Source organism: Theobroma cacao, chromosome 6, assembly GCF_000208745.1.
Source record: "Theobroma cacao cultivar B97-61/B2 chromosome 6, Criollo_cocoa_genome_V2, whole genome shotgun sequence".
Taxonomy (NCBI): domain Eukaryota; kingdom Viridiplantae; phylum Streptophyta; class Magnoliopsida; order Malvales; family Malvaceae; genus Theobroma; species Theobroma cacao.
The window spans coordinates 13,568,480-13,582,200 of NC_030855.1; the positions used below are offsets into that span (position 1 = coordinate 13,568,480).

The 13,721-nt window shown below is 31.5% G+C and overlaps 1 protein-coding gene across 2 annotated transcripts; it reads right to left on the reverse strand.

Annotated features, from left to right (window-relative positions):
- On the reverse strand, nt 3,935-9,536 carry LOC18595786 (boron transporter 4). Of its 2 annotated transcripts, XM_007023891.2 has the most exons (14): nt 9,416-9,536; nt 8,481-8,586; nt 8,294-8,376; nt 7,989-8,181; nt 7,701-7,839; nt 7,462-7,627; nt 7,200-7,366; nt 6,643-6,816; nt 6,460-6,555; nt 6,260-6,376; nt 5,523-5,842; nt 4,965-5,244; nt 4,738-4,875; nt 3,935-4,652 (listed from the first exon to the last, which is right to left on the reverse strand). In XM_007023891.2, the coding sequence occupies exons 2-14, from the start codon at nt 8,582-8,584 to the stop codon at nt 4,623-4,625; spliced, it is 2,007 nt and encodes a 668-aa protein (XP_007023953.1). In that variant the 5' UTR covers nt 8,585-8,586; nt 9,416-9,536; the 3' UTR covers nt 3,935-4,622. The 2 variants fall into 2 exon arrangements, with proteins under 2 accessions (XP_007023953.1, XP_017978023.1); XM_018122534.1 differs by having other exon boundaries at nt 6,460-6,816.

Sequence of the window (13,721 nt, forward strand, 5' to 3'; positions counted from 1 at the left end):
AAAATTTTTTATCTTGTCTCCTTGGTACCTGAAATCCCTTATTATGCCTCACTTGACTTCCAAAATCGCCTTTTATCTCACAAATTCTCCTCCGATAAAATTATTATTTTATTATTTTTTCACTTGCGAAACATTTTATCCTAAACTACTCCTTTTGTCTTTTATCACTTCTAAACATTTTAATTGACCTCAATTTGCATTCGATCAACTTTATTTATCACCATATCAAAGTATGGGTATTTCAATATTTGAGAAATGTGTGGCTTGTCAATCAAGAAGAAAATTCCAATAACGTTATATGAAGATAATACCGCTTGAGTAACTCAGCTAAAGGAAGGATACATTAAAGGCGATAAGACAACATATTTTGCCATAATTCTTCTTCATTCATGATGTTCTAGAAAATGGTGATAATAATGTTCAACAAATTCGTTCAAGCAACAATGTAGCAAATTTATTCACCAAAGTCGTTTCTACTGCAACATTTGAAAAGTTGGTACAAAAGATTGGAATGCGTCTTTTTAAAGATCTTAAATAACGCAATCGTCGAGGAGACAAAATACACATTGTACTCTTTTCTTTCATCAAGGTTTTTTCCACTAGATTTTTCTTGGCAGGGATTTTAATGAGATAATATTTCAAAGTTTATTCTTGAAAAGAATTAATGTACTATTTTTCCTTGACACGGATTTTTTCTTACGAGGTTTTTTCCTAGTAAGTTTTTAACGAGTCATGCTCTTAATATAATGAACATTCAAGTGGGAATGTTATGAATATATGTGTGAGTGTACATTATGTCATGGTCTAAGAGTTCAAACCAGGCTAGGCTACCTAGATAGGTGAAACAATCTAATAGGCAAGACATAGTAATGCAATATGATTCAAACTGTTAAATTTGATTACATATATCTAGATTAGGATTTAATGTGAATATTATCCATCCAAATTAAATCCTTTATTATTATTTTTATCTTGTAAATTTTATCTAGATGAGGGATTATTAGCCTATGAATAAGTCTCTCATTTCACTTGTAAATACATTCAATATCTTTCTTACTTTATTAATACTCTACTCTCATAGTTGTTCTTTCAGGTTACATTTCACAACAATTAGGTTTTTATTTTATCTTTTTTGTTTTAAATTCTTAAGCTAATATTTTTAGAACAGTTCTTTTTTTAAATGAGCCTCATGCATAAGGTGTTTCTAACAATAGACATCTTTATAATTTTAACTGTTTTTAGCCAAGAGAAATAAAATTTGGACCAAATTACCGTTAATGAAATCGACCCATTTATTTGGCTTCGCGCCTTAACCCTAAACCTATTAACGGGTCAAGTATGTTTAGGTCTACGCCTCAACTCGACTCATATTCTTTGAGCTTTCCTTGCCAGACTATTCATCTCTAGAGTATTCTTTACCAGAAAAAAAAACATTTAAGTATTTTGAGCATTTTAGAGTTGTTTTTGGTACACAAAGAAAACCTGTGAGCATTTTGAGCATTTTTAAACATTTTGGAGTGATTTTTGATATATGAAGAAAAACTTTTGAAAATTTTGAGCATTCTTTGTCAAGTAGGCATATTCGTTAATTATATTATTAAACGGAGTATGGTGTATCGTTTGAAGTTGTTGATCTTGTTAAATGGAATTCAATAGTTTTGGTGATTTTTATGAATTACATGACTAGTTTTTAGGCATTACGTGACTGACTTTAGACATTGCGTGACTGACTTTGAGCATTACGTGACTAGTTTTTGATAAGGCATTGCGTGACTAGTTTTTGATAAGGCATTGCATGACTAGTTGATAGGCATTGCGTGACTTGTTAGTAAGGTATTGCGTGACTAGTTAGTAAGGCATTGCGTGATTAATTAGTAAAGCATTGTGTGACTTAGGCATTACTTAAAAATCAGTCACGCAATGCCTAAAAACCAGTTACGCAATGCCTAAAACCAACCACGTAATGCCTAAAAATCAATCTTGCAATACTTAAAAACTAGTCTAATCAATTTCAACTCCTTAACTTTGGGTTCTATGAATAAACTAATAAACTCAAGAACCTAAAACACATACTTTTTTTTTTTTGCTAAGCCATGAAATTGTGCAATTCATAAAAGATAGGTTACAAAACTCCATAACCCTCCAAAGCAAGACAAAATAAATCCCTATCAGGAGGGCATTGCTCACTCCCCTTATGCAAAAAAAAAAATATACTTCCTTTACAAAATATTCCTTAAACAATTTTAATTCAAAATCCCATAAAAAAATCAAAATTCCCAGCAAACATGCTTAACAATCATCCCAATCCCAAACACAACAAAATCATGAACCACCATAAAATTCATCAAACATACTTTAGCTATTTCTTTTTCCTGAGCCCATCATGTTAACCAATCTAATCCAACTCATCAACACAGGCATCGCCTTTGCAGCACACATTTCGAAGCAAGTCATCACCAAAAAGTATCAAATTACTAAATTCATCATGCTACCTGCAATCACTATAGAAGAGTAAAATCACTATTCATCATCTTTGAAAACCTCAAGATCCACAATCTAAAAAAATAAAACAAAATAAGAAAGAGCTCGATGTCATCTTTAGATGGCGAGATAGATAGTATTTGACTAGAGAGAGAAATCGAGATTTAATTTTAAAATTTTTGTCTAGATGGCGAGATAGAGAAAACTGAAATCATTTTAACTTGTTTGAAATTGTTTAAAGGGTATTGTTGTCAACTCATGCCAAAAATTGGCTAAAAATAGTTAAAATTATAAAAAAATTGATATTTTTGAATTGAGCTTATGAGGAAGGTTATTTCTCACAATTTTCTCTTTTTAGAATTATGACTGAGTAAAAAAGGTAACACACAAATTCTAATCAGCAACATTTAATAACACGTCATCTGTCACGTGACAGTGCTGCCATTAAAATGACACGTTAACCTGTCACGAGGCAGATAATGTAGCATAAAAAGTGTCAATTGTATAGTTGACTAACGAAAGTTAGTCAATAGTTTGTAAAATGAATTTATTTGATCTAAAATAAAAGTTTAAGAACTAAATTGAACGTAATAAAAGAATAAAGATTTAATTAATTTTTCTATATAATTTAAAAACTTATTTAAATATTTATTTATTTATATATTTTTACATATGTGAAATCAACTGTAAAAAGAATAATAGTGATTTGTATCTTAAATCTTATCCTTCTTACATTGGCAAATGGTAACAATATTTCTTATTAGTACTTTCAATATGGTTTTTTTTTTTTTTAACATGTGTGAAGAACAACAAGGGATAATAATTGGTGATTTGAATCGTGCATCTTAATCCTTCTTAGAATGGTAACAATCCTTAGATCAAAGATTGAATTGCTTGTACCTTCAATACGATGATATTCAATTATATATACCTAATATTGAAGTATTGAAGGAGTTATTCCATTTTATATCCTGAAAGGCCCATGTGCATGTTTCCCTCCTCAATATTGTTTAATTCTGATTAATTAGAATTAGGAGGGCATCGAATGAAGATTAATTAATTAATATTAAAACTAAAAAATTTAAATATCAATTTAAAAATAAATGAGCAAATATGTTTATTTTCGTCAAATAAAAAAATTTTCCTAAATTCCTACCCTTATATAGATTATAAATATAAGTTATAGATAAAGAGGCTGTTTCAAATAGATTTTAGTAAGTAATATATATTTTGTGTTCTCTATATTACTCGTGAGCAAAACTTAGGATTGGTAACTAAAGAAACAAAAAGGGTTGGACTATAGCTTAGCTGGTGGACTGCAAATGGAAACGTAGAAAGGTCAAGTATTCCGAATTCAAACACATGCATAAGGTGGCTAGAAAACGCCCACCTCAAATGTAATCATCAAACAGATACGATGGCGGAGAGGCTGGCAACCAATGGCAACTGAGGGGACCAAAACAATACTTGTACTTATTCTATTTTGCCCAGAATCTGATAGTTACATATGCTACCATTAAAAGTTGAGATGATTAAAGTTTGGAATCATTTCAACGAAATCTCCCCTACTTGACAACATTGTCAAATAACAATCTCTGGCTCATATTTCTTCACCCGTTATGTTTTCTATGGGGAGAAGAAGCTCTTTTTTTTTTTTTTTTTGCTACTGTCTGAAGAACAAAGAAATTAATGCTCTTGGGCATAATGTAATTACACATTGATATATATTGGACGATTTAGGGTGCAATTTACATGTATACTTCCCATTTTTTGTGCAATAAATTTGCATTTTACATGTTTGGAAGGACTGGAGTGGTTGTATACATTGTTGGGATTTTCAACCCAACATGACTTTACCCCAAATCTAAACCCTATTGACTTAATAATAGGAGTTTGTCAGATTCAGCTCCAGAAGAAATAGAGAAAGATTTTTGTTAAAGTTGCTGTCATACGTTCTTCCTCTCTGCTACAAAATCCTATATGAGCCAACCCCCGATGGTTCTTTTTTATTGTTATCATTATTATTATTATTCTAATACTATTGGTGTGAAATTATTTATTTAAACCTCTTTTATTGAAGAGTTATCGTCGTTATCAGCCTATCTGTTGTTCGTGTTTTTCAACTCAACTCATCTGTCATCTCATTCTTTCTCAACAGCCTCTGGATAAACCTGCAAAATACATTTATAAAATTGTTGAGTATCGACCTTACTATATAAGTTCACAGGAAGATCATGCATGACAGACAATTCATACCTGACCCTTCCTGTCCTCGCTGAAGCTTACGGTTCTGACCTTCAACTCCCCTCTACTGGTTGTCAACTCATCTAATAACTCAGCATCAAACATTTCAACTCCATCCTCTTCATTCCCCAGACGAGGTGTCTCACGTTCCTGAAAAAATGATAATTAACTTCTTCGGAAAAACATTTTTATTAATATAATTTATGGTTATAACATACAGAATGATCAAATAGCAATACCTTGAAAGAGCGGCTGAGGGATAATCTTGGGGCACCAGTAATTTCCTCGTATTCAGCTGCATCAAGTTCCCGGAGATAATTCGGTTGAATGACCTTTGGGAGAATGTACTGCCTTATGCTGATGAGAAGGAAGAAGGGCAAAGGGAACAAGATTCCAGCTATAGGAATCCAAGTCACACCAAAGCATAGCAGGAGGTATACCAACTGGAAGAGCGTGAACATCACAATATATCTGTATGGTACTGACTCCACAAAAGAAGCATGAACCCCTTCCAAGACCCTGCCAATAGTGATTATAAGGCACCACAGGAATTAGTAAAATAATCGTCGAATAAAACAGAAATATCATTGTCACTACTACTACTACTACTACTAATATGTTACTGAACAATCAAGGTACTCGAAGCAAGATCATGACTATCAAATGAGTTCATTCTGTTAACTTTGCAGTTTCTGTTTTTGCTGCAAATCTAAATTTCTGAAAAATAAAGAATGGAATAATTTTGGTTTCAAAGTTTTCGAATGTGCAATATTACCAAAAAGAGATATGTAACATACTTGTATCGCCTGCCAGGTGTAATAAAGAGAAGTAGCATCCTTTCCCAGAACTGGTTTCCAGGTAGACTATCAATGGCCATGTAAGCAAAATATCCCCAAAGAACTGATGTAGGTATCAACTTGATTGCAGGTATAGCGCATACAGATGCAGCAACTAGGAGTGACTGCAAAAGATTACTCACTCTTTGCTCATTGACTCGGACAGGCAAGTAGGCATCAATATGCCTTTCAGGATCAAATGTTTCCTTCTCATTTTCTCCTTTTTTTTCACCTTTCATAACAACCTTCTTCAAGTCTTCCAGCTCTTTAACTATGGTAGTCTGTAACAGAAAAAAGTTAAGGCTATTATTCAAGGAATAGAGAATATTTAGGCATTATATCAGATTAAATTTATTAGTATGTGTTCTGCAAATCTATGCAATATATCTGCAAAATCATAAATGTAGTTAAAACTTGTGGTATACTAATCTCTTGTTTGTGATTTGACAGGGAATAACCATGAGCAAGAACATGTTCCAGAAATAATTTGAGGATTGCGTATCATGTTTTCTGAAGATGAAGTCAGTATCTTGTTAATCAAAAGACATTATTCAGAGAATAAAGACCCGCAGTTCAGGATTGAAGCAAAACTTCCATATTTTGAAATGAATTGTGGACTAAATGCCATTACCAGCTGTTTCAAGCCAAAGCATTACTTTCTTGGAGAAATAAAATAAATTAGTGATCAGAGAACTTACTTCTGGACTGCTGTCCATTTCTATGAAGACAGCTTGCATCTTGCCATATATTTCTGAGTTGCTAGCTTTCTGCTTTATGCTTTCTTTTGCACTCTTAACCATCTTTCGTCTGATTAGCTGCACAACATACATCAGTTGCATTAAGTATGTAATCATGTCAAAATTATTTAATGAAAAACTTCTCTTTCGAAAATACCGACCTGCCTTTTGAGAAGTGCAAGGCTCTTGGTGTGCATAGGAGACTGTGGTAGGACTCCATTTGAAGGAGGGAGGCCAATTAATCCACAAAGCAAAGTCTGCAAGCATGTTTTAATGTAGAACATAAGTCTATGATAAGTTAGTGTACAATTTGGGTGGCAGTAGTGCCTGACTATGAGGTTTACCATGAATCCCAGCAGCAAGATGTCATAATGATATGCAGAAGGATTCTTAAGATTGAATTCTTTTTGTTGTGCCATTTGTGAAGCAACACTGTGGTCAAAAAAGTAAAGTCCTGCAATCATCACAGCCGGAAGGAAGGCAGAAAAGATGTACAATGGAGGGATCTTTCCCATATCCTGCAATTTGATAATTTAAAACAGTCAACCTTGAATCCAATTTTTGCACAAGAATAATTGATCTCAAATAGCCCTGAACTGAGGTCAAATGACATATCTTATTATCATTTTCTTTAGAAAATAAAGTAACTATTAATTCAAGATTATTAGCTTTCCACCAGAAATGTGCCTTGTAAACACCTATTTTGCTTAATCATATAGATTAGCCACCAGACAGTTTTGATGAATGTCATCCAGTTTGATTGCTTCTGGAAAGCCATTTTTATCACTACAAAAGTTGTAGAGGCAGATGCAAAGCCTGACAACTTTGTCATAATAAAAGAGACAAATGAAATGCAATATATAAGACTTGATCTTTTTTTAAGCAAAGATTATATGGTTACCTTGATTACAGTCCAATGTTCTAATGATGCAGATTCCCAAGGAAGAGGACTAAAGAGCCTTCTGGGAACCCCGGATGGAACTTTGCTTGGTACACTAAAAGACAGTACCGTCCACAGAACAACCATTAAAGGAACCCCATAATCTGCAATTAAACTTCTGAACCACCCTGTTGAACATTGATATATCTTTCAGATTTCATATATCGACTTATTATTTGTACAAGTGCCAATGGTCAAACAGTATAAATTTTGCTTGACAAACCTGTGCCATACCACCATGACCTGGCCCTTCTGCTTTTCAAGGCAGTATAGAGAAGGCCAAATGTGAATATTATTCCGACTAGTCCGTTTGTATAAAGCCATTGAAATTGATACTTCTCTAACTTTGGATCTTGAGCTTTGGGAATTTCAAACTCACTCACCACACCCTGCAATTGAATCACATTATAGAAGTTGCTGTGCATAAACTAACAGCTGTTTTATTTTCTCACCAGGAGTTACCTTGATGGCCTCTTGAATAAACAGAACAGCAATCAACATGCCGAAAAGTTCACCTGCAATCCTTGTAAACCTATTGATTATCGTGCAAGCATTGAACATTGCAAGAAGAAACAACAAGAGAGCGGTCCAAACGCAAACCCTGTAAAATTTACAAATTATAAGATCAAGAACGTAACAAAACCTCAGCAAAATTTTCACCTGTAAAATTATCAAATTATAAGATCAAGAACGTAACAAAACCTCAGCAAAATTTTCACTTGAAACCATAACAATGGAGATTGCTCTTACCATCCAGCCCAAGCCAAGTAAAGTTCCTGCCCCAAGTCTTTTCTTCCTTTGGCAAAGTTGTACAAATATGTATACATAATAACTGTTGGCTCTGCAACTCCCAGTACCAGAAGGGGTTGACCACCAAATATTGAGTGTATAATACCACAAAAGGCAGTAGATGCCAAAGTTTCTACTGTGCTTAAGCTCCCATCTACACCCAAAAAAATATCATATTAGTTTCAACTTCATCATTGAATGCTTTAAAACTGTAAGTATGAGAGAGATATAGCAGCAAACTGTTCACGTGTGGAACAGCTACCAACCTGTATCTCTACTCAGTTGCTCGCCAAAGGCTATAACAGGTAAAGCAGAAGCAAAGAAGATGTAGGTAGTTGGGGCCAATATCCTGTAATAAGAACCAAAAAAAAAAGAAAACATAACTACATCACAATTTATTTCGGCTTTGACTTCGTATAATACATATAATAATTAATGAAAACAGAAAGGTACCCCAGTCCTGAACGAAGACCGCCAATCCAATCTTGTTTATAACAGGCTGCTCTTCCTCTGACATCACTTGCAATACCCTTGAAAGGGGTTTTGAAGTGTTCCATTTCTGGTGCAAGAAATATCCAACGCTATCAACAAAGTAAGGATTAAATAACAACTTCTTTTGAATTCAGGGTGGCTCTGCATATTTCAAAATCCACTGGACAAACAAGTGCAAAATGTTTGGAAACTAGGACAGAATGTGAACCAGGTTGATGTTATTTTCTCAAAGAGTTAAGGTGTCAGAAATTTAAATGAAATCTAATCATGTTAAACAATCAGAGAGTAGATGAGATAGAGCTCAATTTCTTCATATCTAAGAGAGAGAGAGAGAGAGAGAGAGTTGACTCTAAAACAGAGCAGCTCTGTTCGAAACCCGGATACAAAGGATTTCAAAGAGAGAAAGGGTGAAGAAGTTAAAAGAGTTTCAATTCTTTTCATCAAAGAAGTCCAGTACTAGAGTGGAACTAAATCATTTCATAAAAACATCCCTTTGCCACACGTAAATAAATAAATAAACATATTCCCAGATGTCCAAGAAAAAAAAAAGCAATCATACCAGGCTCATTCGAATCACTCACTCCCTTTGCCTTGTTCTCTTCAAACAAGCATATTGTTATATTATTATTACTCACTACACAAATCTTTTAATTTCATTTTTTCATCATTTTCCCATTAACCAAACACAACATATCTTGCATGACTGGTTCTTTTGGGTTCACTTGCACATTAAAAAAAAAACCTCCATTAATCTCCAAACCTAGAGAAAGCCATGACTTCGTCGTTCAAATGATTCATTCAGCATTCACGTTCTAACAAAAACTAAGCCCAAAGACCATATAAACACATGGACATGCACATAAAAATAAACAGATGCAAGGGGTTGGGAGAGTTACCAAGAGAGATTTTCACTCCAGGAAAAAAAGAAACAGCAGAACAACGTGTGAGTCAGAGTGTGGAAGTGTCGTAAGGGAAATTTTCTGTTTCAGTTGGCGGCTTGGAAGAAAGTAGTTTCTGTTTCAGAGAGGCGAAAGCAAAGGCAACAAGAGTCCCTATACGTCTTTAAAAAAGACCCGCCAGTCTCGCAGCCAGTCTGGGCCCCACTGTTTAGAGTGTCCTCGTGTTTTATGTTGTGTGCGGCTGAGAAGAGAAATTGCCGGTGGAATTGTCCAAAATTGTAGGGGTTGGGGGATCCCCCTTTTTTGCGAAAATCTTGATGATGGGGTATTCTGGTAATTAAAATAGGAGTTTTTCTTTTTTATTTATTTTTATTGGAGGTTTTATTTCTTTGGCTTGGAATAAAGAAAGTTCGAGTCAAATTTAATTTGCCACCCTGTTGGTGTTGGCTTCCAAGTCCAACCAAATGGTTTGTCAAATTTGTCATGGGAGTAGAAAGTGGCATTCAATATGTCACTCCAATACAAAGTGTTCTACACGCAAAAGACTAGCTTTGCAGGTTGAAGGAAAGCACATGCAAATGCATTCAAAATGTAAATTTTCATTGGAAAATTTTTGTATGTCCGTGTGTTGGGTGCATTCAATTCTAACCATTTGACAATTCCTAAATCTGCGTTTCATATTTTTAAATCTGCGTTTCATGTGACAGATATTTTCATTTTCGTTCTTGAATGCAAAACGTAGTAAAATTTTGGCATAACGTCTGGAAATTGCTCTTTAACTATAAAAGGATATTTAAATCAAGTCTTTATAATTTTATTATAAATCAAATAAATTTTTATAATTAATGCTATATTAATTATCATTAATTAAAGTCACCTGTCATTTTATATCTATTTTACGTTGATATAACGTTAACGTGGTATTGACGTGAAAAGTTAAAAATGTCACATAATCATATGATTATATCACGTCATTATCAATTATGACATGTCAACATGATATATTAATTTGGCATGACATAAAATGAAAATTAATATTTTTTACTAACAGTACTTAAACAACCATTAATCATAAAAGTTTATTTTGTTCAAAATAAAAATATAAGAATTTATTTAAACACAATAAAAAAATAAAGATTAATTTTGAATTTTTTTAATAGTTTAAAAGTTTTTTTTTAAAATATGTTTGGTATTGTTTTTAGTTTAAATAAGGAAAATACTATTTTTTTTAAGATGTGAATTGCAAATTCAAATTTTAGTTTTTGGTTGATGGGGTGAAATCCTAGACGTCCAAGATGCATTTTTTTTTACTTAGTTTCTCATGAACTATATCAAGAAAACTATATTCATCTTTCTTATGATCAATTAGACAACGCGTGTATGTCATTAAAGTTTAGGTGTTGCCATCCATACATGGATCACACTTTTTTAAACCACCCAAAATTATTACTTGATTGCTCCCATTTATAATTGCCATGGTCGGGTTGATTGGACTCTGACATGAACACAATAATTTCCATTACAATATTATGAAATTACCAAATTACCCCATGATCAAGCAAAAATCTTAAGCAAGTTAATTACTCTTTTTAGCCAAATAAATATCATTAATTATGTATACATATCATCTTAGTTAAACCAATTATTATTCCAATCAGAAGTTATGAGTCACTTTTTTTTTTCAGAAAAAGCCATATTTGGTCTAGTAATTAATTTAGAATTTGTCGTACTAAAAAAATTATGAAAAATATTATCTATCCTAACACTTTTTATTTTATGGTATAATAATAACTTACTAGTTTGATTATAATTTAAACTCATCCAATGCCACATCCATGGATAAAAATATTTAAAACAAATGTGATAAAGTAAATAGCATGACTCAAAAGTTATTTACATTAAAAAAATTAAAGATTTTCCTTATCTTTTAACTTAAACATTTTTTTAATTTAAGACCCTCTTCACGTCGTACTTAATTAAGCCTCTTACTCATGGACCAAATAACAATAATTATTTATTTGATTCGTATAACCTGACCTTTTAATCAATATTTATAATGAAAATTAGCTAATTATATATTCGCGAAAAAAAAAAAGGTCCACTTCTTCCTTTTTAAGTTTTCTTTATCTTTTAACTTTAATATTACTATTGCCTCCATTTGAAAAAAATAAAAGGAAAACAAAAATTTATTGCCTTAAGCCCGTCCTTCACCTCTTACAAAGACCTTGTATTAGAACAGGAGTAGCATTACGTAGTTTTCATTTTGTTGAAATTAGAACATGGTAGGATTAGGTGGTTTTCATTTTGTTGAATATAAATGCATTTTTTTACAATAAAATAATTTTTATAAATTAATACTTGATAAATTAATAATTTTTATCAAAAAATATTTTTAACCGGTTCCGACTTGAGATCAATATAATAAATTAATAATTTACTAAATTTATAAGATAATATATAAATAATAATATCTTTATATGTCAAAATTATATATATACATTGACTCAATTAAAAAACCTTTGTAAAATATAATTTCAATATTACTTATATTTTTCTTGAAATTAATGTCTCTTTGGACCTCATCTTTAACTTTTCTTAGTGCATTAAAAAAGTCTAGTATAATGTTTCATATTGTAAGAGAAAATTATGCACAATACATGTATTAAGTTCAATATTTAAAAAAATATATATTTTGATAAATTAATTTTTTATTAATTGATGTATATATTAATAAATTATTAATTTATTGATTAAATAATATCTTGATTAATTAATAAATTTTTATAGTTCCAAAGATATTAGTTTATAAAGGTTTAATTGTATTTACTTTTTATTCCCTCAAAAGTTAGTATAAATTAACAGCATATAATAATAAGAAAATAGAATAATATTCAATCAAATTGGAGCAACTTGCTAAATGGAACATCGATTAACACATGATTGTATGTTCCATATATATAAAAGATATATACATGTAATTCGATGTCTATCAAAACTAAATTTTTGTTCTTTTTGTTTTATTTTAGAAAAATATTGTTAAATCTTGTAGTCAAACAAGCTTATTTATTATTTACATTTTGCTTATTACTTTCTTTTAACATAAAAAAGTGAATAATACGAACAAAAAATGAAGGGTAAGTTTGTCAATGCCTCTCCTTTTGAAAAAAAACAAAAACAAAAACGGTGAAGTCTAACTACTTGAGTTGGAGACCAAAATGGGTACTAATGGTCAAGAAAGAAAAACGACCTGTAATTTTTATATTTATGCATTATAATTAAGAATACAAATAAAAAACAAAACGTCCAGTTTATCATTAACTAAATAAATGTAAATCGTATCAAATTAACTTTGGAGAATATATATGAATAAGATTTCGTTTAATAAGCTGAAAAGAATTATAGTTCTCTTCAGTAGAGGTAGCTGTGGCAACCCACCACCCGCATTGTAGATTTGTCCCTGAGTTTTACATTTTAGCTTAATAATGAAACAAATTAACGTAAGATGAAGAGCAAATTAAATTAATAGGAAGTTGATCTCATTAGCAACCTGGGAAATATTGCTCTGGGGTTCTTTTTTCTTTCACAGGTGACACTTTCTATAGGGATTTCTCCTCCCCTGTTTTGTGTGACTTTCTCATTACTGCTAGGCTGGTAGTTTTGTAAAGGAATTTATAGTAACAAAAACCTTTCTTGCCTTTCAAAAAAAAAAAATTAAATATTATTTACTCATCTAATGGGCTTACCCTTGAGGTGTCCTGAAACCAGCCATACGTAGGTTGTGAATTTTTAATTTTCTTTTATTTATAATTTTGGAGGTGTACATGTGCTGTATTTGTGATCACAAAATACAAGTGTCTCAGATTATTTATTTTTTCTGTCAAACGACATGTAAATTTGTGGTCCTTAATCCTTATTACTCTCCTTCCCACACCTGCAACCAGTCATCCGCTTATTATCTTTCTCTTCCAATTAAGGTCATGTTTGGTTGGGTGAATGACCTCCATTCCTTATAAAATTTTATCCCTTTGTTTGGTTTGTTATTGGAGAAGGAATGGCTATTTTTTAAAATTGGGTAAAAGCTTGCAATAGCTAATACCACTTTCTTTCATGGTATTAGTTATTCCACACCTATAGAAATAAAATTTAAACATTTTGGACTAAAATGTCTTTATTTATTTTTTAAAATTACAAATTTAAACTTATAAAATTAATATTTTAAATTAAAATTAAAAAATATTAATATTTTCCTATTTTTAAATTATAAATAAAAAATTATATTTTAAAAATATAAAATTATTTAGAA